This window comes from Elephas maximus, chromosome 24 (assembly GCF_024166365.1).
Source record: "Elephas maximus indicus isolate mEleMax1 chromosome 24, mEleMax1 primary haplotype, whole genome shotgun sequence".
In the NCBI taxonomy this organism is placed as follows: Eukaryota; Metazoa; Chordata; class Mammalia; order Proboscidea; family Elephantidae; genus Elephas; species Elephas maximus.
Window position 1 is genome coordinate 13,877,471 of NC_064842.1, and position 27,007 is coordinate 13,904,477.

At 39.5% G+C, this 27,007-nt stretch overlaps 1 protein-coding gene across 3 annotated transcripts in view; it reads right to left on the reverse strand.

Moving 5' to 3' along the window:
• NVL (nuclear VCP like) overlaps positions 1-27,007 on the reverse strand; it is a 135,158-nt gene that overhangs the window by 63,718 nt on the left and 44,433 nt on the right. For all 3 annotated transcript variants that reach the window (XM_049868154.1, XM_049868152.1, XM_049868153.1), the window contains 4 exons: positions 24,399-24,543; positions 10,548-10,797; positions 8,384-8,602; positions 514-618 (listed from right to left, as the gene is read on the reverse strand). In XM_049868154.1, the coding sequence (XP_049724111.1) occupies positions 514-618; positions 8,384-8,602; positions 10,548-10,797; positions 24,399-24,543 (719 nt within the window). The remainder of the gene's footprint in view (positions 1-513; positions 619-8,383; positions 8,603-10,547; positions 10,798-24,398; positions 24,544-27,007) is intronic.

Here is a 27,007-nt window from a genome sequence, read left to right on the forward strand (position 1 = left end):
AAAAACCGTGGGAAGTAAATGTTAACTTAAAACTTCCTTAAGAACTAATACAGGCTATAAATAAAATGGAGATGACATAAAATACTTATATAATCGTTGTTTACATAAACATGTTTATGTAAATACATTTATAGTCCTAATTTGGATTTCGTGTGAAATCCTAATCTGTGTACTCAAGAAATGTTCTGAATGATGAAAGCAAATCATTCATTTATAAACTAGAATTCAAAAACTTCATACATATCATGTATTTTTTAATATTATAAAACTAGAAAGCATCATAATTATTGGGGTAAGATTGAGGGGTTTATGGCTAATTAAAATTTTTTTTTCTTTTCCAAATTTTCAATGATACACGTTTTGTAATTTAAAAGAAAATCGTCAGTTTTGCTAAAATGAACTTCTGGTTAAAATTATGAAAAAGATTTATCTCATTATAATATTTAAAGTTAAAGTCATATTATTCTACCTGATAAGAAGTAACAACTAGATGCAATTAAACTTACACCATACCTTTGCCAGGAGAGTTTTACCACAGCCAGGAGGACCAGCAAGAAGGACCCCAGCTGGAGTCACTAATCCAAGAGCTCTGAACTGATCTGGGTTACGCACCGGTGCCTGGAAAGAACAAGCCCAGCAAGAAGTCATCACAGGTGGCCATTTCATACTGCATGGTCTCAAAGAATGTTTAATGCAGCACTGTTTAACACAAATCCAATAAGTTAAAAAATACATACACACACACATACACACATAAAAGGCACTATGGGTATTTGATATTTACTAAGGAGCCACAAATTAGCTGGTTGTTATGGTACTTATTAAAAATGCTATTAATTTTAATTTCTTTTTAATACTTTATTTATTCTTTATTTTTTATTGTACTTTAGATGAAGGTTTGCAGAACTAGTTTCTCATCAAACAGTTAGTACACACATTGTTCTATGACACTGGTTAACAACACCACCACATGTCAACCCTTTCCCTTCTCAACCCTGGGTTCCCTTAATTTTAATGTCTTAAAATTAAAATATTTTTAAAAAAATTGACAAGTTAAGTAAATTACAGGTAGAGTATCATACAGCCATTAAAAATGATGCATTATATTCTAGCTTTTTAATAAGTATTATTACATAGTTGTTTGTAATTATACTTGTTTCCTGCCTTGTTGTAGGTACTATTTATAATGTAAGTATTTTTCTCTATATCCTTTATAATTGTTCTGTTTTGTTTTTTAATAATAGAAAATATAGATAAGCAAAAGGGAAAAACATTATTTATAATCCATCCACTCAAGGGAAGGATGCAGAAGTAGAACTGAATCAATGGGACAAAAAATCAGCAAAATAGAGGACAAATTCCTTGATACAAACTTGTTTGAGGAACAATCAGAAAAAAAAACGAAGAAAAATGAAGAAAGCCCAAGAGTTATGTGGGACACCATCACGAGGAATAATTTACACCTAATAAAAATTCCAGATGAGGAGGAGAAAAAGAAAAATACAGAAAGAATTTTTGAAGATACATTGGCTGAAAACTTCCCAAATACCACGAAAGATGAGCAGGTTACCATCCAAGAAGTTTAAAGAACCCCATACAGGATACCCGTTGCTGTTGAGTTGATTCCGACTTATAGCAACCCTATAGGGCAGAGTAGGACTGTCCCACAGAGCTTCCGAGGAGCACCTGGTAGATTCAAACTGCCGACCTTCTGGTTAGCAGCTGTAGCTCTTAACCACTACACTACCAGGGTTTCCGAAAACCAAATCCATTGCCGTTGAGTCGATTCTGTCTCACAGCAACCCTAGAGAAGAGAGTAGAACCGCTCCATAGAGTTTCCAAGGAAGGCCCGGTGGATTCGAACTGCTGAGCTTTTGGTTAGCAGCCAATAGCACTTAACCACTATGCCATGAAGGGTTTCTCCCATAACCTCCCCCCAAAAATCACCAAGACATATCAAGCTTTCCAAAAAAAAGACAAAGACAAAATTCTTTCTGAAAGCAGCTCCTGAAAAATGAAATATCACTTACAAAGGGGCCCCACTAAGACAAAGTGCTGATTTTTCGTCAGAAAACATGCAGGCAAGAAGGCAATGGGATGACATATATAAAATCCTGAAGGAAAGGAACTGCCAACCAAGAATCATATATCCAGTAAAATTGTCTTTCAAAAATGATGGTGAAATTAAGACATTCCCAGATAAGCAGAAACTAAGGGAATTTGTAGAAACCAGATCAGCCTTACAAGAAATATTAAAGGGAATTTTTCAGATAGAAAACCAATGACATCATACAACAACCTGAGATAAAGACACATGACAACATCACCCAGATACCAACATAGATAAAGACTTCACAAAAACAAAATAAAGCTAAAAAACTGACTACAGGGATCCAGAGGAATTAAGCTGTAAACAAGAACAACTCCATAACAGAAAGGGGGAATAAAAGATGTAGTTACAGAGCTTCCACATGAAGAGGAAGTCAAGGCAATTTCATGACATAACAGACTTTTAATTTTAAGATGATGACTATAAACTTCAGCGTAACTGCAAAGAAAAGTAATAAATCTACTTGCCAAAATAAAGAAGAAAAAAACTAAAAAGACTCAGTAAACACAAAAACAACAATTGAGAGGAAAAGAAAATTCATACACAAAAAGGACTCAGCACAGGAAATTAAGAGGAACAAAGAAATTGTTAACACCACAACAGAAGTATAACAAAATGACAGCGAAGAATCATCCTTATTAATAATCACACTAAATGTAAACAGATTAAATACACCAGTCAAGGGACAGAAAGTGGCAGAATGGGTTAAAAAAACACGACCCATCAATACGTTGTCTATCAGACAAACACCTTAGACACAAAGACATAAACAAATTAAAAATTAAAGGATAAAAAAAAAATATATATATATATATATATATAAAGCAAACCAGTATGCAAGAAAGTAGGCGCAGCAACATTAATTTTGGATAAAACAGACTTTAAGTTAAAATCCATTGTAAGAGACTAAAAAGGGCATCATATAATTAAAGGGTCGAGCCACCAAAAACACATAACAATAATAAATATCCACGTACCCAACGACAGAGCTCCAAAATACTTAAAACTCTAACAGAACTGAAAAGAGAAATAGGCAGTTGTACCTTAACACATCACTTTCGACGATGGACAGAACAACCAGAAAGAAACTCAATAAACGTCTAGACAATCAATCAATTTGACCTCACAGACATATACAGAAGACACCACCCAACAGCGGCACAGCACACATTCTCCTCCAACACACATGGATCATTCTCCAGAATGGACCACATTCTATGCCACAATTCCAGCCTCGCTGCCCACAAAAACGCTGACATGATACAAGGCACCTTCTTTGATCATAACACTATAAAACTAGAAATCAATAACAGAAAGAGCAAAGAAAAGAAAACATGGAAACTAAATAACACCTTACTTAAACACTATTGGGTCACAGAAGAAATTAAAAAGAAAATTAAAAAATTCACAGAATCAAATGAAAATGAAGACACAACATACCAAAACCTCTGGGACACAGTAAAAGTAGTGCTCAGAGAAAAATTTACAGCAATAAATGCACACATCAAAAAAGATCCAAAATCTGTAGCTTAACCTGACAACTTGAACAAACAGAAAAGGAACAGCAAAAGAAGTCCATAGTCACCAGAAGAAAGAAAATAATAAAGATCAGAGTAGAAATAAATGAAATAGAAAACAAAAATAGAAAGAATCAACAAAACTAGAAATTGGTTCTTTGAGAGAATCAATGAAACTGACAAGCCACTGACCAAATCGACAAAGGAAAAAAAAGAGAAGATGCAAAAAAACAAAATAAGAGATGAAATGGGCGACATTACAACAGAACCAACTGATATATTATGAAAAACTGCACTCTAACAAATTTGAAAACCTAGAAGAAACGGACAAATTCCTAGAAACACACTATCTGCCTAAATGAACACAAGCAGAGGTAGAAAACCTAAACAGACTCATAACAAAAACAGAAATTGAAGATGTCATTAAAAAAAAACCCCAAAAACGAAAACACCCTGGCCAAGATGGCTTCATTGGAGAGTTCTACCAAACATTCAGGGAAGAGTTGACACCAATTCTACTCAGACTATTCCAGAACATAAAAAAGGAAGGAATACTCCCTAATTCATTCTATAACCCTGATACCAAAGCCTTATACCAAAGCCAGACAAAGATATTACAAAAAAAGAAAATTACAGGCCAATATCCCTCATGAATATAGACGTAAAAATTCTCAACAAAATTCTAGCTAACAGAATACAACAGCATTTATTTAAAAAAAAAAAAAAAAATCACTATCAACTGGGATTTATACCAGAGACGCAAGAGTGATTCAACATTAGAAAAGCAATCAATATAACTCACCACAGAAATAAAGGGAAAAAAATAATATGCTCATCTCAATGGATGAAGAAAAAGGCATTTGATAAAATCCAATGCCCCTTCCTGATAAAAACACTCAGACAGAAATAGAAGGGTAATTCCTCAACATAATTTCCTTTGGTTTTGTATGTGGTTTTGTACACATACAAAACCAAAGGAAACGCTGGAGGCGTAGTGGTTAAGAGCTACAGCTCCTGACAAAAAAGTCAACAGTTCGAATCCATCAGGTGCTAATCGGAAACTCTGTGTGACAGTTCTATCCTGTCCTATACGGTCACCATGATTCGGAATCGACTCTATGGCAATGGGTTTGGGTTTGGTTTTGGTATACAAAACCAACAGCCAACATTATTCTCAGTGGAGAGACTGAAAGCATTCACCTTCAGAATGGAAACCAGACAAGGATGCCCATTATCACCACTCCTATTCAATATTGCATTGGAAGTCCTAGCGAGAGCAATGAGGCAAGAAAAGGAAATAAAGGGCATCCAAATTGATAAAGAAGTAAAATTATTCCTATTCACAGATGACATGATCCTACACACAGAAAATCCCAGCAACTCCACGAGAAAGTTACTGGAATAAAAGCGTTCAACAAAGTGGCAGGGCACGAGATTAACACACAAAACTCAGTGGGATTCCTACATTAACAAGGAGAACTCCAAAAGAGAAATCAAGAAAACAGTATCAGTTAAAATAGCCCCCTAAAGGATAAAATACCTAGGAATATATCTAACCAGGGGCATAAGAGGCTTATACAAAGAAAACTACAAAACACTACTGCAAGAAACCAAAGGAGACCTACCTAAATGGAAAAATAAACCCTGCTCACGGATTGGAAGAGTTAACATTGTGAAAATGTCAGTAACTACCCAAATTGATCTATAGATATAATGCAATCTCAATCCAAATCTCAACAACGCTGTTTAATGAAATGGAAAAACTAACCTCCAACTTTACAGGAAAGGGAAAGAGGCCCTGAATAGCTAAAGCATTATCGAAGAAGGAGAACAAAGTAGGATGCCTGACACTTCCCGATCTCAGAACTTACTGTACAGCTATGGTCAAAACAGCCTGGTACTGGTACAATGACAGACACATAGACCAATGGAACCAGACTGAGAATCCAGAAGTAAATCCATCCAGCTACGGACAGCTGATCTTTGACAAAGTGTCCAAGTCCATTCAACGGGAAAAAAGCAGTCTCTTTAACAAACGGTACTTGCAAAATTGGACATTCATTTCCAGAAAAATCAAACAGGATCTATACTTCACACCATATATAAAAACTAACTCAAAATGGATCAAAGACCTAAACACTAAAGCTAAAACTATAAAGTTCCTGGAAGATAACACAGGGACAAAGCTAGGGGTCCTAATTTATGGCATAAATAGACTATCAAACATAACTGAAAAATATAAAAACAGAAGGTAAACTAGATAACTGGGGCCTCCTAAAAATTAAATATGTATGCTCATCAAACAACTTCACCAAAAGAGTAAAAAAAGAACTTACAGACTGGGAAAAAGATTTTGGCAATGATGTATCTGACAATGGTCTAATCTCTAAGATGTATAGAAAACTTTAACACCTCATCAACAAAAAGACAAACAAACCAATAAAAAAAAATGGGCAAAGGACATGAACTGACATATCACCAAAGAGGACATTCAGGCAGCTAATATACACATGAAGAGATATTCGTGGTTATTAGCCACTGGAGAGATGCAAACCAAAACTACAATGAGATTATCACTCTCACCCTTGCAAAGCAATGGCACTGATGAAAAAAGCAGAAAGTAACAAATGTTGGCAAGGTTGTGGGGAGACTGGAACTCTTATACGCTGCTAGTGGGGTTGTAAAATGGTACAACCACTATGGAAAATGGTATGTGCTTCCTCAAAAAGCTAGAAACAGAAATATACCAATTCCATTATTTGGTATATGATCTAGAGAAATATGAACAATGACACAAATAGACATATGCACGCCCATGTCCACTGCAGCATTATTCACAACAGCAAAAAGATGGAAACAACCTAAGTGTCCATCAACAGATGAATGAATAAACAAATTGTGGTACATATGTACAACAGAGTTCTACCAAGCCAATAAGAGAAATGAAGTCTTGACACATGCTAAAATATGGATAGAGCTTAAAGGCATTATATTGAGTGAAATAAGTGAATCACAAAAGGACAAATACTGCATGATACCACTTTTACAAAAAGTCAAGAACAGGTTTACACACAGAAAGCAGCATTCTTTGACGGTTACCTGGGATGGGAGGGAAAGGAAGGGAGAATCACTTACTAGATAGCAGACACGTATTAATTCTGGTGAAGGGAAAGGCAATATACAATGCGGGGAACAGTCAGCACGACGTGATCAAGGCAAATGAAGACACTGAGAGGTACGCACGAATAAAGGACAACTATCGTAAATGCTATAACATACACAATTCTGCGACAACAGTAATAACAACCAAAATGTGTGAGTGGTTACACAGACATGTGTGCTATATAGACGGGAGAGGGCATGTGAGTACGCATTTGGGTATAGTTGTAAATATCTGTATATACATATTTATATATGCAGTATGTATATTCACATATATAAAAGAGCCCATAGGGTGCATGGTTATGGAAACTTCTTAGACGTATCCAAATACCTTGTGGGACTGAGTTACTGGGCTTGAAGGCTTAAGACCATAGTCTCAGGGAACATCTGGGTCAACTGGTATAACATAATTCATAATGTCCTACATCCTGGCGTGGTGACTGGCATCTGGGGTCTTAAAAGTTTGCACGTGGCCGTCTAAGACACGACTATGGGTCTGTTTCTGCCAGGAGCAAAGGAGCGTGAAGGAAACCAAAGACTCAAGGAAGCAACCAAAAGACTAATGGCCCACACAAGCCACAGCCTCCTCTAGCCTGAAACCAGAAGAGCTGGAAGGTGCCCAGCTACCGCTACCAACTGCTCTGACCAGGGACACAACACAGGGTCTTGGTTAGAATGGGAGAAAAACACAGAACGAAACTCAAATTCATAAAAAGATCAGATTTACTGGAGTGATAGAGATTAGAGGAATGCCCAAGACTACTGCCCTAAGATACCCTTTTAACCTGGAACTGAAGTCACTCCCAGAGGTCACCTTTCAGCCAAATAATAGATTGGTCTATAAGATAAACAAAAACATCTGTACACCTTAGAACAATCAACCGTAGGAGACCAAATGAGCAACATTTGCAGAAAAACAAAGATGAGAAGGCAAGGCGGGGCACGAAAACTGAAGGGATGGATATGGGGACGCCAGGGTGGAAATGGGGAGAGTGCTGACACACTGCAGGGACAGCAACCAATGTGATGGAAATATTTGATTATGAATTGTTGAATGGGAAACTAATTTGCTGTGTAAACCTTCACCTAATTTATTAAAAAAAAAAAAATCAGAAGTAGCAGTACCCTTCACACAGTCAAAAGTCAGAGATGCCTGTTTACTACAATTCCACTGCATTTTCTCTTCCAGGAGGTACACACCTCTAGATGGATCACAAGTCAATTACTGAACCATGGAATGACCAGTAAAGTGAAAAAATAGGAGTAAATGGAAATTAATTCAAAGTTTCAAAGGGGTTAAAAGAGCAGTCCCTTATGTGTCATCTGGTTCAGAAAATGGTTCTCAGACCATTTGGTCTTGGATGAAACCTGAACTTTTTTTTTTTTTAAACTCACTAAGTCTAAAACAGGTCTCAAAAGAATGAAATATCATTGTTGGGGGCTTAATAATACAACAGAAGACTCAAAATAAAACACAAAGTCAAGTCCATTTACTAGTACAACCTAGTACACAGGCATGTAGCTTCATCTCTGGTTACCTGCCCATCACATATACCAACACGTGCCAGTGACATGTAGTAGCACACACACCTACCAATATTGCCATGGTGAGCTCCTCTCTGACATCTTCCAGGGCACCAATATCTGCCCATGTCACATTAGGGACAGTGACGAAGCCTTCCCTTTTGGCAGAGGGTTGTACTGAGGCTAGAGCAACAATGAAATCATTCAGTTCAATGCACAGCCCCTGCAGCTGTTCCTCTGAGAGGGGCTCCTGGTCTCTTAGCAACCCCAGCAGCCTTTGCAATTCATCCTTAAAGGGAGAGAGTGAGGGAAAAACAATGAAAAATCACAAAGTTTGTTGAAAAAGTTACTTTTTAATGCATTTTCAAAAATTATACTTTCTGTAAGCCACAGTGAATTTCTACGTATTTTAATGAATTTCTCCATCAACAGAGACTTATGTTTATTTCATTCTATAAGGACAGTCTGACATAGTCAAGCAAAGGTACACCTGTTATACTCCAATGTGCTAGAATGGTTTCTATATACTATACTAGGGAACTAGGGCTAAAACCCTTTGCTGTTGGGTTGACTCCGACTCATAGAGGCGCTATAGGACAGAGCAGAACTGCCCCATAGAGTTTCCAAGGAGCACCTGGTGGATTCGAACTGCTGACCTCTTGGTTAGCAGCTGTAACTCTTAACCACTATGCCACCAGGGTTTCCATACTAGGGCTTGATATAGCAAATATAAGCAGTTGGCAAGTTTCTATTTCAATAACCGTACTTTCCATTTTTCATTTATAAATATTCAAGAAGTAGCTGAATTTTCATAAGGTTGAAGTTACTCTGGTGGTAGTATAATTTCATAACATGATTCCTGGATGGTTTATCAACTAAGTAGACAGTGGGCAAGGTTCCTAGTACTACTGAATCTTAAACTTCAATGAAACTTCTAAAACAAACTGGAAATTGTTCACTGAAGGCAGATTTCTTGCTTTGGAAGAACATGAAAGGACAGCGTAAAAAATAAGCAACTAGTAACTCGATTTATAAAATCCTTATATGTAATCCTATAAAAGGAATGAGTTTGTTTTTACTATTATTTTAAATGGAAATTATTGTGGTTCCAAATGAGTAAGGGAGAAACAAGTAATTTGAAAACAAAACACCTGTATGTAAGTCTCTACTCTGGAAAGTAGAAGTTATGTGGCCTTGGGAAAGTCACTACCTCTTAAGCTTAGTTTCTTCAATTGTGAAATGGGGCAAGTCATGATATTTACTTCACAAGGTTACGTGTATCAAGTTACATAACATACAGAAGTCCCAGCTGTAAACTACACAATGCTATAGAAATGTTAGATTGAGTTTTCATGACTCTCAAAACCCAAAAATTTAACATTAATTTTGGACTGATAAATATCCTTCTCACATTCACACAAGTGTCCTCCAGAACTGCTTGTAGCCAGGGATGAGGACAGCTGTGTCAGCAGACTATCCTGTCCTACCAGTTAGGAAATAGGAAGTACAATTACACTCCCCGTGCTCTAAAGGAAGTACGTTTAAATGCCCCATGCTCCAACTTTGTCTGTAATGGCAAGACAGTAAATAGTTTAGGCTTTGTATGCATATGGTCTCTGTTGCAAGAACTGAATTCTGCTGTTGAAGCACAAAAGCAGAAATAGATAAATAACTGAGCAGGGCCACATTCCAACATAACTTATAAAAAGCAGGTGGTACACATGGCGAGACTGCGTCTTACATACTTTGATCAGTCCCTAGAGAAGGACGTCATGCTTGGCAGAGTACAGGGTCAGCGGAAAAGAGGAAGGCCCTCAACGAGGTGGATTGACACAGTGGCTGCAACAATGAGCTCAAGCATGACAACGATTGTATGGATGGCGCTGGACCGGGCAGTGTTTCGTTCTGGTGTGCATAGGGTCGCTACGAGTCGGAACCGACAACGGCACCTAACAACACCGCCCTCCCCACCACCATAGTTTGCCATGTCCTGCTCTAAAGTTACATAATCATTATTATAAAATAAATTTGTTCAGAATAAACTAAAAAAAAGTGTAAAACAAACTTGTAATTTTAGGATTATCGACATTTTAATGTAACTGATAAGTCTATAGATAAAATGCCAATAAACCAGGAAATCATAAATCCCAACTATATTGACACTTGTTTGAATATAAGATGACACAAACCAAAAACATTTAAAGGACAAGTTCAGGTACGTTTATGAAATGCACCTGTGTTTTGGAAGTGTGCCCAGGTCCTATCCTCTCTCCCTGGCATTCTGCGGCAGGCAAACCTTCCATCGCAGGACCTCTCTTCTGCTGCTCCTGTGGCTTCATCAAGAGCCTACTGACTGCACACATGGCTGCCTCTCGGCAGAGCGCCATCAGGTCAGCACCAACAAAGCCTGGCGTGAGATGTGCTAAGTGACGAAAATGAAAGGCTTCAGGAAGTCTTAGCTTCCTGCACAATGTCTGAAGTATTCTGCAGAAAAGACACAGAAAAAACAAATTACTATGTCTAACCTAACTGTAAAAACAAGTATTCTATCCACACTACATTACATTAAGCTGTCATGTTTCCTTAGATGCCTTCTTGGTTATGACAGTTCTAAGACTTTCTTTGTTTCTGATAATCCTGACAGTTCTGAGGATTACTGGTCAGATATTTTGTAGACTGTTCCTCCACTGGGATTGGTCTGATATTTTTCTCATGGTTAGACTGGGGTAATGTGTCTTTGGGAAGAAAACCACAGAGGTAAAGTGCCATTCTCATCATATCAAGGACACACACATGCTATCAACACGATTTATCACTGTTGCTGTTAACCTCATCACCTGGCTTGAAATTGTATTTGAAAGCCTTTCTGCTATAAAGTTACACTCCCTCCCCCAACCCCTTTCCATACTATACACTTTGGAAGGAAGTCACCATGTACCACCCACACTTAAAGAATGTGAAGTTATACTCCACCACTTTAGGGGCAGAGTTATCTACATGAATTATTTGGAATTCTTCCACACAGGACATCTGTCTATTCTCATTCATCTATTTATTCGATCATTTATTTATATTAGTATGGACTCATGGGTATGTGATTATCTGAAATCTTGAGCCATAAATTATGAAGAAAGAAACTAGATGGAGAGCAGTCAAGATTAAGTGTTTGCAGAGAGGTACACTAATGGGAAGCAGGCAGAGATGCCTAGTAGAACTCCCAAAACTCAGGAAGCGGAGGCTCCTGTCATGGACTGAATTGTGTCTCCCCAAAATATCTGCCAACTTGGCTAGGTGATGATTCCCAGTACTGTATGACTGTCTATCATTTTGTCATCTGATGTGATTTCCCTATGTGTTGTAAATCCTATCACGATGATGTAACAGGACGGATTAGCAGCAGTTATATTGATTAGATCTGTAAGATTACATAGTATCTTAAGCCAATCTCTTTTGAGATATAGAAGAGAGAAGCGAGCAAAGAGAAACGGGGACCTCATAACACCAAGAAAGTGGTGCCAGGAGCAGAGTACGTCATTTGGACCTGAGGTTCCTGTGCTGAGATGCTCCCAGACCAAGGGAAGACTGATGACAAGGGCCTTCCTCCAGAGCCAACAGAGACAGAAAGCCTTCCCTTGGAGCCAGTGCCCTGAATTTGGACTTTTAGCCTACTAGACTGTGAGAAAATAAATTTCTCTTTGTTAAATCCATGCACTTGTGGTATTTCTGTTATAGCAGCACTAGATGACTAAGGCAGCTCCAAAGTCCTGGACTATAGAAGGCAGGGTCAAGTCAGAGAGTCGAAAACAAAGGAATTACCTAAAAGTCTGTGTAAGAAGTATTAAGACCTCACACACTCTCCACTCTCTCAATCTGCAGGATACCAGAAATTTGCTCTCTGATGAAACTGAACTAGGGGAGTGAAGCTTCTGATTTTTGGACAACCGTAAAATAAACTCTGTCAAGATGATAGGGTAAAGTCTATGCATAGTGTGTGCGATTCCTCAGGTCCCTTCCCTTGACCAGAAGCTAGATTTATAACCCCATGGTGTTCTCCAGAGATCCTTTTCTGGGAAATCTGCATTGACCTAACAAAAAGAATCTACAGAAACTGGCATTTGGAGTTTTTTGGCTAAAAAGTTGGCTATTCATCTGACTGATTTACAATGGCACCCACCCTTCAAGAAGTAGCTTACACTGCAGACATCTCGTCAGTCTCACTCGTAAACTATACACCATTAGACAGCAAGAACTGCCATTTGAGGAAAGCCGCCGCATGAAATAATAATTTTAACAATGGTGGTTCAATTAACGTAGTCCCTGAGTGCTGCCAATTGTCACCACACTCAGTTGCTAACTAAAAGTTTGGCAGTTCGAGTCCACCCAGAGCTGCCTCAGAAGAAAGAACTAGTAATCTACTTCCGAAAAACGAGCCCATGAAAACTTTACGGAGCACAGTTCTATTCTGACACACATGGGGTTGTCGAGAGTTGGAATCAACTGGACAGCGGCTGGCAACAATATTACTACTAATAGCTCACAATTATTAAGACTTACTATGTACCAGAGTAGCCCTGGTGGCGCAGTGGTTAAGTGTTCAGCTGCTCACCGAAAGGTCAGCAGCTCAAATCCACCAGCCACTGCTTGGAAACCCTATGGGGCAGTTCTGCTCTGCTATAGGGTCGCTGTGAGTAGGAGCTGACTTGGCGGCAACAGGTAATGGGTATGTACCAGGAATCATTGTTCTAAGACTTTACACATATTATCTCTCACTGCCTCTCACTGTAGTACAGTGTTAAAACCGACCAACACACACATAACTACACACAAGAAAAAAAAGAAAAAGAAACTTAAAGGAAGCAAAGAAAATGGAGAAAAAGTAACAGGAGTCAAAAGTATGGTCATGAAGGAGAAAAGACAAGCACTGAGAATGAATACAGGGGGTCTCAAAACTGACCAACAGAAGTTTCTGACAGAGCAAAGGAAGAAAATGGCACTTGCATTACATGCTGCTATTAGTTTAGCACACTGCTTATCAATACAACTCTGCTTTAAACTCTTCAAGCCGAAGGAGCATAAAGACATTATCCCCTCTGAAACTAATTTGGCATACAACTCCTCCGCAATACTAAAAATGAATAAAGTGATTCCTTTATAGCATTATATATTCTACAAAATCCCCCGAGAACAAAGATAAGCCTAATTATATACACATTAAGAGTGTTTTTATAAGCACAGGTGTTGAACATCAGCTTATCTGTGCCCAGTGTTGGTCTAGGGTCTCAAAATATCCAGCTTCAGATATGAGACTTTCTCAGGCTTCTCAAATGAGATTTGAAATAAGAATTATTGAAATGAAGCCCAAGCCTTCTTCCCCTTTATTTACAGCCAGTTCCCATTCTATATCTTACTAATCTGCAGAATTCTTAGTTGGTGAAACAGAAACGAAAAGGGTTCAGAAAATACCTAAACCCACTGACCAATCTTAACATCGCTAAAAGTGTGACAAGACATTATGAGTCTTCTGGTGTCACACACAGGAAGTACACAGGATCAACTAAGAAGTATTTTGCCAAAAGAATTGAACCCTCCATCTAAGATACATCTACTGGTCCCATTCCAAAGCAAAGGTGAATGAAGAAAACCAAAGACACAAGGGAAATGTTAGTCCAAAGGACTAATGGACCACAAGTACCACAGCCTTGTCCAGCCTGAGCCCAGAACAACTAGGTGGTACCCGGCTACTACCACTGGCTGCTCTGACAGGGATCACAATAGCGGATCTTGAACAAAGCAGGAGAAAAACATAGAATGAAATTCAAATTCACACACGCGCACACACACACACACACAAGACTAGACTTACTAGTCTGACAGAGATAGAAGGAACCCCTGAGACTATGGCCCCAATGCCCTTTTAACTCAGAACTGAAGCCACTTCCAAAGTTCACCCTTCAGCCAAAGATTAGACAGGTTTACAAAACAAACACTAACACAAGTATACAAGACCAAATGGGCAACACTTGCCCAAAAGCAAAGATGAGGAAAAATGGATGGATGGAAACCTGGGGTGGGGGAAGGGGGGAATACTGACACATTGAGGGAATTGCAACCAATGTCACAAAATAATTTGTATGTGAATTCTTGAATGAGAAACACATTTGCTCTGTAAACTTTCACCTAAACCACAATTAAAAAAAAAAAAACTGAACGCTCATCTAATCAAACCCTTAGATACAATGCCGAGTTTACAAGATTTACAGGGAGTAAAAAAACCCATTGTCATTGAGTCGATTCCGACTCATAGCAACCCTACAAGACAGAGAAGAACTGCCCCATGGGGCTTCCAAGGAGCGACTGGTGGATTCAAACTAGACCTTTTGGTTAGGGGTGAAGCTCTTAACAACCGAACCACCAGGGCACCACAGGGCATTAAAAAAAATGTTAAATGACACACTGAAGATGCTACCAGCCAACCCAGAATGTGGGAAATTCTATAGGACAGTGATCTCGTTTCTTCAATAAATAAAACAGCATGGGAAAAAGGGAATGGGGGAACTATTCTGTAGTAAAAGGTTTAAGATCTGACAGTATGCTCTGTTGGTGTGGTAGTGGGACGCCAGGCAATCTCATCACTGCTAGCGGAAATATAAAATGGTACAACCTGTGGAGGGGAATTTGGTGATATCTAGGAAAATTAGTTATCTATCTTTGATGCAGCAATTTTGCTTTAGGACTTTGTCTCAAAAACATACCTACAAAACTACACAAAGATGTACAAACAAGGCAATTTACACTCCCATATTTGTAATAGCAAAACACTGGAAACAATTCAAATGTCCATCCGAGGGAACTAACTGAATAAAACAACAGTACACTACACAACGGAATACGCAGCTGTAAAAGGAAAAAAAGTCTCTTTATCCTGCTATAGACTGATCTTCACAATATACACCCACTCCTCGCTTATCAGCACGGTTAGGTTCCAAAGACCAAGTTGTTACGCGAAAGTCAGCATTATGTGAAAATAGAGGATTTTGTTTTTTTATGTTTTCAGACCATGCACTTGTCCGATTTTTTATTATTTAGAAAATATGATCACAGAAATAATAACAGCTAAGATCTACTGTTGTGCTCATCACTGTGACGAGTCCAGTTATGGATTACTCGTCTGCAGCGAAGGAGGCTTGGAGGAGAAAAAGCCGGGCTGTGTGACTGAAGGGCCCAAGGCTGAACCACTTCACCTCCTCTTGTGCTGGGTCAGAGTTTCCTTCGTGGAGCTGTCTCCAGGGCTCCATTTCCACCCTGCAAGCCTTGCATTCACCACCCAGGGGGGTTGCTCTACCCCCCGGGCCTGTCAAGTCACCTAAGCTCGGGGCTTCCTGTGAGAGTGCTGGGAGCCTGGCCGAGCACCCAGCCCCGCTGCGGCAGCCCAGTTCACCTCACTTAGGGATGTCATTAAACTTGCATGGATTTCTTCCAAACACCCTCTCCAATGCCTCTCTTTCCTCCTTTCCTACACCACAGCAATTTTGAGCTGCAGGGCCTCAGGCAGCGTGGGAGCTGGGAACCCAGAACAGGCGCCAACTGTCTCAGTGCTGCCTGCACATCCGCCCGGAGGCCATGGCCACAGAAGCTGGCTCTGTGTGGCAGCTGGATGCAGCGCCCCTGCCGGCAGGAGGAAGCAGAGGCAGGAGGCAGTGCAGCCCAGCTTCCTGGAGGCCACCTGGAAATCCTCCTCAAGGGTGGGGACGCTCCGCAGCCATCGCTGTCATGCCCACCACCTCGTTAAAGCACAAAATATCAGAGAGTAGATTTTTTACTACTGTTGTAAATGTGAACTGTTGGATACTGAGACAGTAAGTGAGGAGTAGGTGTGTTATTAAATATTAAAAAAAAGCAAGGTGCAGAAAAGTGTGCACTTATAAAAGTGCTTATGTAAGGAGCAGAAATAAAGCTAGATTCCTCTAAATATAACTCCTTTTTTAAAACTGACTCTGGGACTATGAAAAATTTGAAAGAATTATAGAAAAACTAAAAGAAGAGGCAAACTCATTGCCACCGAGTTGACTCTGACTCATAGCAACCGATAGGACAGAGCGGAACTGTCCCATAGGGTTTCAGAGGAGCACCTGGTGGATTTGAACCGCTATACAACCAGGGTATCCAAAAAACAAAAAAAGGCCAATTCCTAAAAATTGAAAGCAAAATGAACAAATAAAAGTAACCGTGTATCAAGTTGGTGACATAACCGCATAACCATAGAGAGGAAACTCCAGAACCAGAACAGTTATCTGACACTATATCCCTGGCAGCCTATGCCTTAAGAACAAAAAAAGAACTGCAAAAATGTTTTAAACTATTTTCAGTAATCATTGTTGATGACAGTTATGTTTTGATTTCCTGAGACTACTGTGTATGTATTGTGAGATAAAATAAATAACTACATTGATATCCTCGAGAATAACGATTTGGGGTTAAGTAAGAAAGGAGATCGGAATGTAAGATTAATGATTTAAATAAAAACCTTGCAGTGCTGAATTTGAATTAAAAGTATTAGTATAAACTCATGTATTTCATCTTTATATAAAAAAAAAAACAAAAAAAATCTTTATATACACACAAAAAAGTATGTGTGTGTATGTGTGTATATTTATTTCCTAGCTCTCTGCACTGAAAAAGTATAGAAATAATGACTAAGCTAGTAGTAATGAGCACCCCTACAGCCCAGATTATGGTCACTAAGTACCATTTCCTATGAAAAGGAACCAACACGTGACTATCAACCGCAAGGGCTGTGCTCCTTTAAAAAAATCACCTATATGAGACCAAACTGTCAACAATTACTTTAAAGCAAAGATGAATGTAAGAGGGCAGGGAAACTACACGAATGGAAATGGAACAACCAGAAGGGAAATAATGAGCATGTTCACACATTGTGAAGAATGTAAGCAATGTCACTGAACAACTTATGCAGAAACTGCTGAATGGGAACCTAAACCACAGTAAAATATTGTTAAAAAAAAAAGGAACCAATACTCCCGACAGAAACGTCTGATTCCAGGTCTCGTACTGGAAATGGTCAAGATGAGCCCGGAGCATCTAGTGATGTTAGATAGCAAGGAAGCTATCAAAGGTTATCAAGCCTGTATCAAAAGGACCCAGGAATCAATCTGAAGAGCTCCCTCTGGTCAAAGACAGGAAAAAGTGAGCATGAATAAGAATAATAAATAAAACAAATCACAGCCCATTAAATATTCATAAACCCCTGCCGCTGAGTCAATTCCAACTCATGACGACCCTACAGGACAGTAGAACAGCTGTGCAGAGTTTCCAAGGCTGTAATCTTTACAGAAGCAGATTGTTACATCTTTCTCTTGCAGAGCAGCTGGTGGGTTCGAACAATCGGCCTTTTGGTTAGCAGCAGAGTGCTTTAACCGCTGCATCACCAGGGCTCCTTTAAATAAACCTAATGATACTGAAAAAAATCATAGGTTACCTTTGGAAGGAGGAATCAACTCTTTATTTTGAACACCAGTAAATAAAGGGAAAGAATCAAGTATTTATTCTGCCTTTGCAAAACAGCCAAATAGTTGAAAATGCAAAGCTTTGCTTTGTGCAAGTAGTCTGGCTAATGAACGAAGAAAGAAAAGGTTGAATACTGCTGTTTGGCAACCTCTAATAGTTATCAATAGCTGGTCACATCACAAAAAGACAAGCAATCAGACGTTCTGTGTTTCCAGATGGAAATACGCAACACTCATCCATTAGGCATTCTTCTCCCTTCTCCCTCCAAATAAAACATGAATTTGATCAAGCCTCTAGATCTAACTGCCAATTAACAGGAAATACAGGGGACAGGGAACAGCTTAATCTAGATCATTAGGATGCAGTCGGCAAAATACAAACTGTTAGAAATGACAAACCATACTTTTTCTACAACCAAGAAAGAGAAAATTAAAAGAAATTTAAGAAACATTTTAAACAAATGCAGTACTTGAACCTTGTCTGCATCATGATTTGGACAAACTAAAACTATACAATGACATTTGAGACAAATTGAGAAGTCTGAGTATGGATTATTTTGGTAGGTATACTATGGCACTGTGTATATGTTATTAAAAAAAAAGTCTTTATCTGTTAGAGATACTGAAGTATTTATAGATGAAATAATATAATGTTTAGGATTTGCTTTAAGATACACCAGGAAAAAAAAAAGTGAGAGACAGATGAACTAAGACTGATAATATGTTAATTGTTGAGACTGGGTATTAAGTACGTGAGGGTTCATTATTGTGGGAGTTTTAAAGCATGTCCACAAATTCCTGACACTCTTCCAGTTGGCTAGGTGAAAAAAGGCAATGCAGTTTCCTCCTGGTTCACTGGAATCTCCGTGCTGGACCCCTGAGCTGGCATATAAGTGGTCCTACACTCCAAGTCCGCCAGGCTATGAGGAAGCCCAAATTAACCCACACAGGTGCCAAATGGAGAGGCCCTGAGATGGCATGAATGAAAAGAACAGAGATAGAAAGGAAGGAAGACATGGAAGGAAGTTAGATTACATGATGGATGGATGGGTGGATTGATGGTAAACTGGTAGGTAGACAGATGATAGACATAAAGATAGACAGACAGATATTCATGGCTGCCCATAGCTGCTCTAACTACCACCTGAATGCAACCACATTAAGGCTCCACACAGAATCAATCTAGCTGGGGCTTTTGTGAATTCCTGACCCACAGAAATTGTGAGAGACAATGACTGCTGTTGCTTTCAGCCACTAAATTTTGGGGTGGTTTGTTCTGCAGCCAGAAACACTAGAACAATTATGTTAATCTCTCCTTTTATGTATACTGAAAACTTTCCATGAAAATGTAAAATGCTTTTAAAGTTCAGAAAAATACCAGTAACAGGTACCACTTTTGAACATTTCTACATGCCAGACATTCCGCGCGGTACATTAATTCAATCCTTACGAGAAGCCTTTAAGATTAGATATTACCATCTTACAGATAAAGTAAGGTATTATCATCATTACTGTATTACAGATGAGGCCCTGGTGGCAAAGTAGTTAAGAGTTTGGCTGCTAACCAAAAGGTCGACACTTTGAATCTACCAGCCGCGCCTTGGAAACCCTATGAGGCAGTTCTACTCTGTCCTACAGGGCTGCTATGAGTTGGAACTGACTCGAGAGCACTAGTTTTGTTTTGTTTTTTGGTGTTAGATAAAGGCTTGGACATATTAAATACCTACAACAAGGCACAAGGACATAATGTGAGAGAGCTGGGATTCCCAGATAATTTCTTTCACTGACTCAACGTTTTGGCACCAATTCACTGCCTCTCCACCCCAGCCCATGCCTCCCCAGCCTCTTCTCAAGCACTTCCTTTCTTCGTCCACTCTCACTGCCATACCCTGGGCCGTATCATCACCAGCAACTACTCCAGCTCTGAAATCACTGTCTCACATCTCACCCTCTGCCAGTCTCCCATCCTCTAGCTTATATGCTCAGTACTTCCATGCCTGTCCTTGAACCTCAACAGGTTCTTCAGTTTACCACCTCCTTTTCAAACTATTCATATTTTTACAGCTTAAAGTCAGCCCATGGTCTATTGTTTTTCATCTATCAAAATTCCAACTCTGCTTTTTTTCCTTGCCTAAACCTAGACTGCTGGGCATTAGTCAGGGAAAAAATCAGACGGTCTGCAAAAAAAGGGAAAGATTCTATGAGATGGATTGACATAGTGGCTGCAACAATGGGCTCACACAGCAAAGACTGTGAGGATGGTGCAGGACTGGGTAACGTTTTGTTCTGTTGTATGTGGGGTTACTGTGAGTTGGAACTGACTTGAGGGAACCCAACAATAACAACAACAACAACAAGCCCTCATTCTAAGGCTGGTACCTCTACATAAGCTTTGAATAAGCTTATGTTTCTGCCATAAGCCCGTTCCTCCCACTGGCTCCTTCTCCTCAACATGTAAACATGCTCAGGTTCTCCCATCCTAAAAAAATCCTCCTCTGATACCCCATCGTCCACCCTCCTGTAGCTACCACCTTCTTTCCTCTCATTCATAGCCAAACTTCCCTTAAACAAATTGTGGAAGCCTGCTACTCTCATTTCTTCACTTCACATTTATTCCTCAACCATTCTAACCTGGATTTTAAACCCATCATTCTACTTAAATAGCTTTTTGTTAAGGACATTAAGTGACCTCTGGGTTGCAAAAATCAAACAATTTTCAACTCTTCCTTGTTTAACCTCTCATGTGCATGACCTCTCATTCCTCCTCTGGAAACACTCATTCCCTTTGACCTCCAATTCACAACATTCTGTTGATTTTCCTAGTATTTGGTTGGCTACTCTTTCTATATCCCTAGCCTATTAGCTTTTCCTCTTCAGGCCTGTTTAGGCCCTCTGATGTTTGTACTCCACATTCTCTCTGGACAATCTTGCTTACTTTCATAACTTCAATTAGCATCAACACACTGATGACTCCCAAATCTTTAACCTCCTCAGAGCTCCAGACTCATTTGTCCAATTATCAACCTAACATTTCTACCTGGGCATTCTGCAAGTATCTCTAACTCAACTGATCTCATCTTCTCCACCCATCTCCAAGTCCCCTTCTAAAACCTGCTTCTCTTTCAGTACTTCCCATCTTCAGTAGGAACCATCTGCACAGAAGCTTAAGTCAGAAACTTGGGAATATTTCCCTCTTGCTCGCAGTCCCCAAGTCCCTACATACATATTCTATTGACGAACATAACTGATTAATGCTACTTCCTAAATATCTCCAAATTACTCCAGCTGTATCTATCTTTGTTCCCACTTCCTTAAAACTACCCACTATCATCTCTCCCCTGGATATCACAATAGCCTTTTCACTGGCTACCAGAATCCATCCTTGCTCTCCTGTATGTAGTTCATTCTTCACACTGCAGCTGGAGTGATCTTTTCAAAACAAAAATGTTTCCATCACTGTCCTGCTTAAACCTTTCATTGCTTCCCACTACTCATATAGAGCAAGTCTAAGGCATATATGAACTGACTTCTGTACAACTCTCTAGTCTTTCCACATCCCACCTCCCCATCACTCTCTGAGCTCTCTGGAGACTCTGAACATTCCATCATCTCCGGGCCTTTGTATGCTATGCCCTCCTAGAATACGCTCTTCATCAAATGATTAATTAATTACTCTTCATTCTTCAAGTCTCAGCTTCCTCAGAGAAGCCTGTCAGAATCCCAGACCAGGTTAGCTTCGCCAGATATATTCTCCCTAAGGCCCTGTCTTTTTCCTATTGTACTCATTGTGTTTCTGATCACTAAAGGAGTGTCAGAAGTGCCTAATGCTATGCGCCTCTTTGGTATACAAGTGCTTACATAAATACTTCCTCAATTAATGAATGACTCTCTCTAAGAGCCACTGATACAGAATAAGTATCGACGTACACTAATGTACACTAATTCTATTTATGTAACTTCTCCATTTTAGAATTAACTCTTTAATATCTGCACACAATAATATATTTTGTTTTTGCATTCAGAGCTAGACAAAAGCATATAAGAGAACTGCACTCTGCTTTTGTCAGACTCAATCAGAAATACCCCTTCTTAAAAAAATACTCATTCATAATTATATGCAAGAGCTATCTTCTTTCAGCCTTTGATCCTGTTCTCCCCAAGTAGCCTTAAACATAATAAAAATTTAATCCCCTCTTTAGTCTCAGATGAAACTCTTGCCCCCGCCATCCATGACTTAGCTAGACATCCCGGCCTACATAAAACACCAACGTGAATGCCTCTGAAACTAAAAAGGGTTCAAACTGATGAACAGCAGTCGTAAGTGACTGCAGACACCGAAAGTATCCAGATGTGTTATTCATTAATTTCAAAGGAACAAAGTACTCTTATAGTAGAGACCTCTGGTGAATTTCTTAACAAAGTGATGCAGTTTAACCTCCTCGATAATGATACAAATCAACAAACACTACGAACCTCTTGAAATGATACTCTGAGGTCACATCACCATCTATGCAGTATTCTTGCCCAAAATGTTTAACCTGAATCTAACCACAAGGAAACAACCAGATAAACTTAAATTACAGGGCGTTCTACCAAAAGCCCCACCTGGACACTTCAAAAATGCCAACATCGTAAGGGTGCTCTGTCCCCCAGAAACAACGCTTAAAGGAGGTTAGAGGGTCATATCAACTCAACAGTAGCTGTGACCCCTGACTAGATCCTGGGTAAAACAAAAAACAAAAATAACAGACATAAAAAATAAAACAGCAATTGGGAAAATCAGAATATGGACTATTTATTAAGACAACATTATCGTGTGTTAAATTTCTTGAATATGACAGTTACACATGAGAAGTATTCAGGGCTAAGGTACCATGTCTTCAACATTCAAATGGTTTAAAAAAAATACACACAGGAGCAAGTGGGTATATAATACATGTATATTTTTATATAGAGTGAGCAAAAATAAACACGGCACAATGTTAGCAAGTGGTACATTCAGCCGAAGGGAATACAGATACTTATTGTACTATTCTTTCAACCTTTCAGTAGGGTTGTAACTGTTCAAAATAAAAATTTAGAGAAAAAAATGATAAACATAAAGAACAAAAATTATGGTCATTTACGAAGGTCCTTTAAGTTTTGTTGTTGAAGGAATACTGGGTAGATGGAGAGAGGATTTTATCTGGTAGGGATGATGGGCAACACCATGTCTCTACCATTAGTTTGCACTTGATCAAAAAATGTTATCTCATATTTAAAGGGTACAGACCTTATTTCTCTCTTTCTGTATTATAAGCACCTTGAAAACAGAGAGTTATTATGCCTTTATGTTCCCCATATTACCTACCACAATGGTATATACACATACCATATGCTCACTGCAGTTGTTAAGACCTCAGCTGCTAACCAAAAGGTCAGCAGTTTGAATCCACCAGCGGCTCCATGGAAACCCTATGGGGCAGTTCTACTCTGTCTGATAGGGCTGCTCGAAGTTGGAATTGACTCGACAGCAACAGGTTTTTTTTAATATGCTCATCATGTTTCCTGAACACATCTAAGCAATTTAAATACTAAATGACATTATTTTACTGTAGGAGTAAACATGATGGTAAAGCAATCTGGCAAATATGATCCTATATTTAAAGATTACACGTGTGGGAATGTAATTAGCATACATACGGATGACTATGAATACAATCGGTGAACAAGAAACTGCCAAATAATAAAAGGTAAAGCAACATCAAGTAGAAAAAGGGAGGGAAAGCATATGTCCCCTCCTGACCCTTCCTCCTCCCATGGTGTTTTCTGGTCACGTTTACTTCCTACCTTCATGCAGTCCCCTGTTGTCCACCTCCTCCCGTGCCCCCCGACCCCATGGCATGTTCTTCCACTGGATACCACCTTTCCCAAAAGCTGCTGGTGTTCATGGACACCAATTTTAGTGTCCTTAACTTATGATGAAAGCCATTATAAATGTGGTATTTGTGAATATTTCTTTATTAAATTTCTATTCCACTACCTGAAAAGTCCCCTGAAATATTTTTGGCTAGCTAACTATTGGTGGTTTCTTATTCTGTTACCATTCAAGTCCAGTAAGTAGGATGGCTTTCAGCTCTCTGGCTGCCATTTGATTATTTGTCATGAGACTTACGGCTTCAGGCAGGTTACTAAGTACGGGACTCAGATTTAACCTACACAGGGACCAGTCAGCACTGCTCTATCCCACAGCTCAAGACGCTGTCCCTAAGCTGCTCAGCCAACCAAAAAAACGCAAGCCGTTGTTAGGAAGACCAGACGAGTAAGTGTGGATACCTAAGTCCATTATCACTGCAAAAGGATTTTCAGAAAACCTGAAACGACTGCTCTATTGATAAGTAAATTAAATTGCTTTCTTAAACATTAATATAGGTTTTTTTCCTTTCCAAGTAAATTTCCCTGGTACAAAAAAAAAAAAAGAGAGAGGAGAAAAAGGCTAAAAAATATTTATCATCCTGCACTTTCAAGGCATTCAGTTCAGATGACTCAGTGGTATACCAAGTTCACGCTGTAAGGATATACCTTTCCCTGGACGCTTCATCTGGGATACCCAGGCATATTTCTTGGTCAAACCTTCCTGCGCGTCTCAAAGCAGGGTCTAATGAGTCTGGCCGGTTAGTAGCTCCAATGACGAGGACCCGAGCTGTAGTGGCCACGTTGTTCAGATCTAGTAAGAGCCAGACACAGAATGAGTGGGGAACAAGATACTTGACATTCAGGACAATAATGCTAATTACACAAACTGTTTAAATGCTTGGAGAGAAAAGTATTACACATTTTGGCAGCAATTTATCTACGTATGTGTGCGTGTGACGTGTACTAAATCTCTAACATGTGCAATCTGTGGGGAAGATAAATAAAATACAAACGTGATTCCCAAGCAGTTCACAGCCTATGGAGAGATATTAAGCACGCATATAGAACACAGCACATAAAAGAAATTTTGTGAAGCGCAACACCAAGTACAAACAAAGCACTATGGAAGCACACTGGAAGATACTGCAAATTCCGAGTGAGGAATCAGGGAAGGCTTGGTGGAGGAGGTGATATTTCAGAAACGCCTTGAAGGGTAAGTAGGACTTCAATCAGCAGAAAAATAGGTGAATGAAATCCTGTGTAGAAGAAATAGTGCAGGTAAACGGAGAGAGAAGCGAACACACAGGGCACGTTTAGTCAAGGTGAGCAGCCCCTCCGCAGGGACTCTGGGGAAGACACAGTGGTGTATTTCTCAAAGTAGGTGAATGGCATTAATTTGGAAGGGAGGTGGGAGACAGAAGGGTATTCAGTTGCTCTGATTTATCCAGTGACAGGTTTTTAGGAATGGACAGAATGCAAAGCCTGAAGTTTATCTCTTATAAGCGCTAAAATCTCTCAAAGGAATCAGCGCTGAGCAGCAGGGAATCCAGTTATACCCCTTCACAGGTAATATGTAGGTGGTCCATTTCAAGATCTACCCTGAAGTACAACGCTGTCAGTGACAGGACAGTATCCACACGCCAACAAGGAAGATCAGTTAATACGACTATTATTCAAAATTAGACACCAACCACTAAGGCCAGCGATGAGGGAACTGAAGATCGTTACCAACTTCTGGAGTCTGAAATTGATCAAACATGCAATCAAGATGCATTGATAATTAATGGTGCCTGAAATGCAAACGTTGGAAACAAAGAGGAGGGATTGGTAGTTGGAAAATATGGTTTTGGAGATAGAAACAACGCCGGCCATTGCATGACAGAATTTTGCAAGTTCAATGACTTCTTCGTTGCAAAAGCCTCCAGTAGCAATGCTGAAAGATTCTACAGAGAAAATACTGATGAGGAAGGAAGCACCAAAAGAAGATGGAAGGAATACACAGAGTCACTGTACCAAAAAGAACTGGTCAACGTTCAAGCATTTTTCAGGAGGTAGGATAGGATCAAGACCAATGGTACTGAAGGAAGAAGTCCAAGCTACACTGAAGGCAACAGTGAAAAATAAGGCTCCAGGAATTGATGGAATACCAACTGAGATACTTCAACAAACCAATGCAGCGCTGGAGGTGCTCACTTGCCTCAGTCAAGAAATTTGTAAGACAGCTTCCTGGCCAAGTGACTGGAAAAGATCCACAGTTGTGCCCATTCCAAAGAAAGGTGGTCCAACAGAAGGCGGAAATTATTGAACAATACCATTAATCTCACACACAAGTAAAATTTTGCTGAAGATCCTTCAAAGTGGTTGCAGCAGTACACTGAAAGGGAACTGCCCGAAGTTTAAGCCAGACTGAGAAGAGGATGTGGAACAAAGAATACCATTGCTGATGTCAGATGGGTCCTGGCTGAAAGCAGAGAATACCAGGAAGAAGTTTACCTGTGTTTTATTAACTATGCAAAGGCATTCCACTGTGTGAGTTATAACGAATTACTGATAACACTATCAAGAATGGAAATTCCAGAACACTTAATTGTGCTCACGAGGAACCTGTACATAGACCAAAAGGCAGTTGGGAAACTGTGTGGTTTAAAGTCAGAAGAGGTATCCCTCAGGGTTGTATCTTTTCACCATACTTATTCAACCTGTATGCTGAGCAAATAGTATGAGAAGCTGGACTATCTGCATCAGGATTGGCAGAAAACAAATTAACAACCTGCATTGTGCAGACGACACAACCTTGCTTGCTGAAAGTGAAGAGGACTTGATGCACTTACTCATGAAGATGAAAGACCACAGCCTTCAGTACTGACTGCACGTCAACATACAAAAAAACAAAAACCTTCACAACTGGACCAGTAAGCAACATCATGATAAACAGAGAAAAGACTTAAGTTGTCAAGGGTTTCATTTTACTTGGATCCACAATCAATGCCCACGGAAGGGCACTCAAGAAATCAAAAGACACACTGCATTAAGCAAACCTGCTGTAAAAAACCTCCTTATAGTGTTCAAAAAAAAAAAGGGATGTAACCTTGAGGACTAAGGTGTACTGACCCAAGCCACGATATTTTCAGTCACCTCATATGCATGGGAAAGCTGAACAATGAATAAGGAAGACCAAAGAAGAACTGACACCTTTGCTTTATGGTGCTGGCAAAGCTGAACATACCACATACTGCCAGAAGAACAAAGCTGTCTAGGAATAGATACAGCCAGAA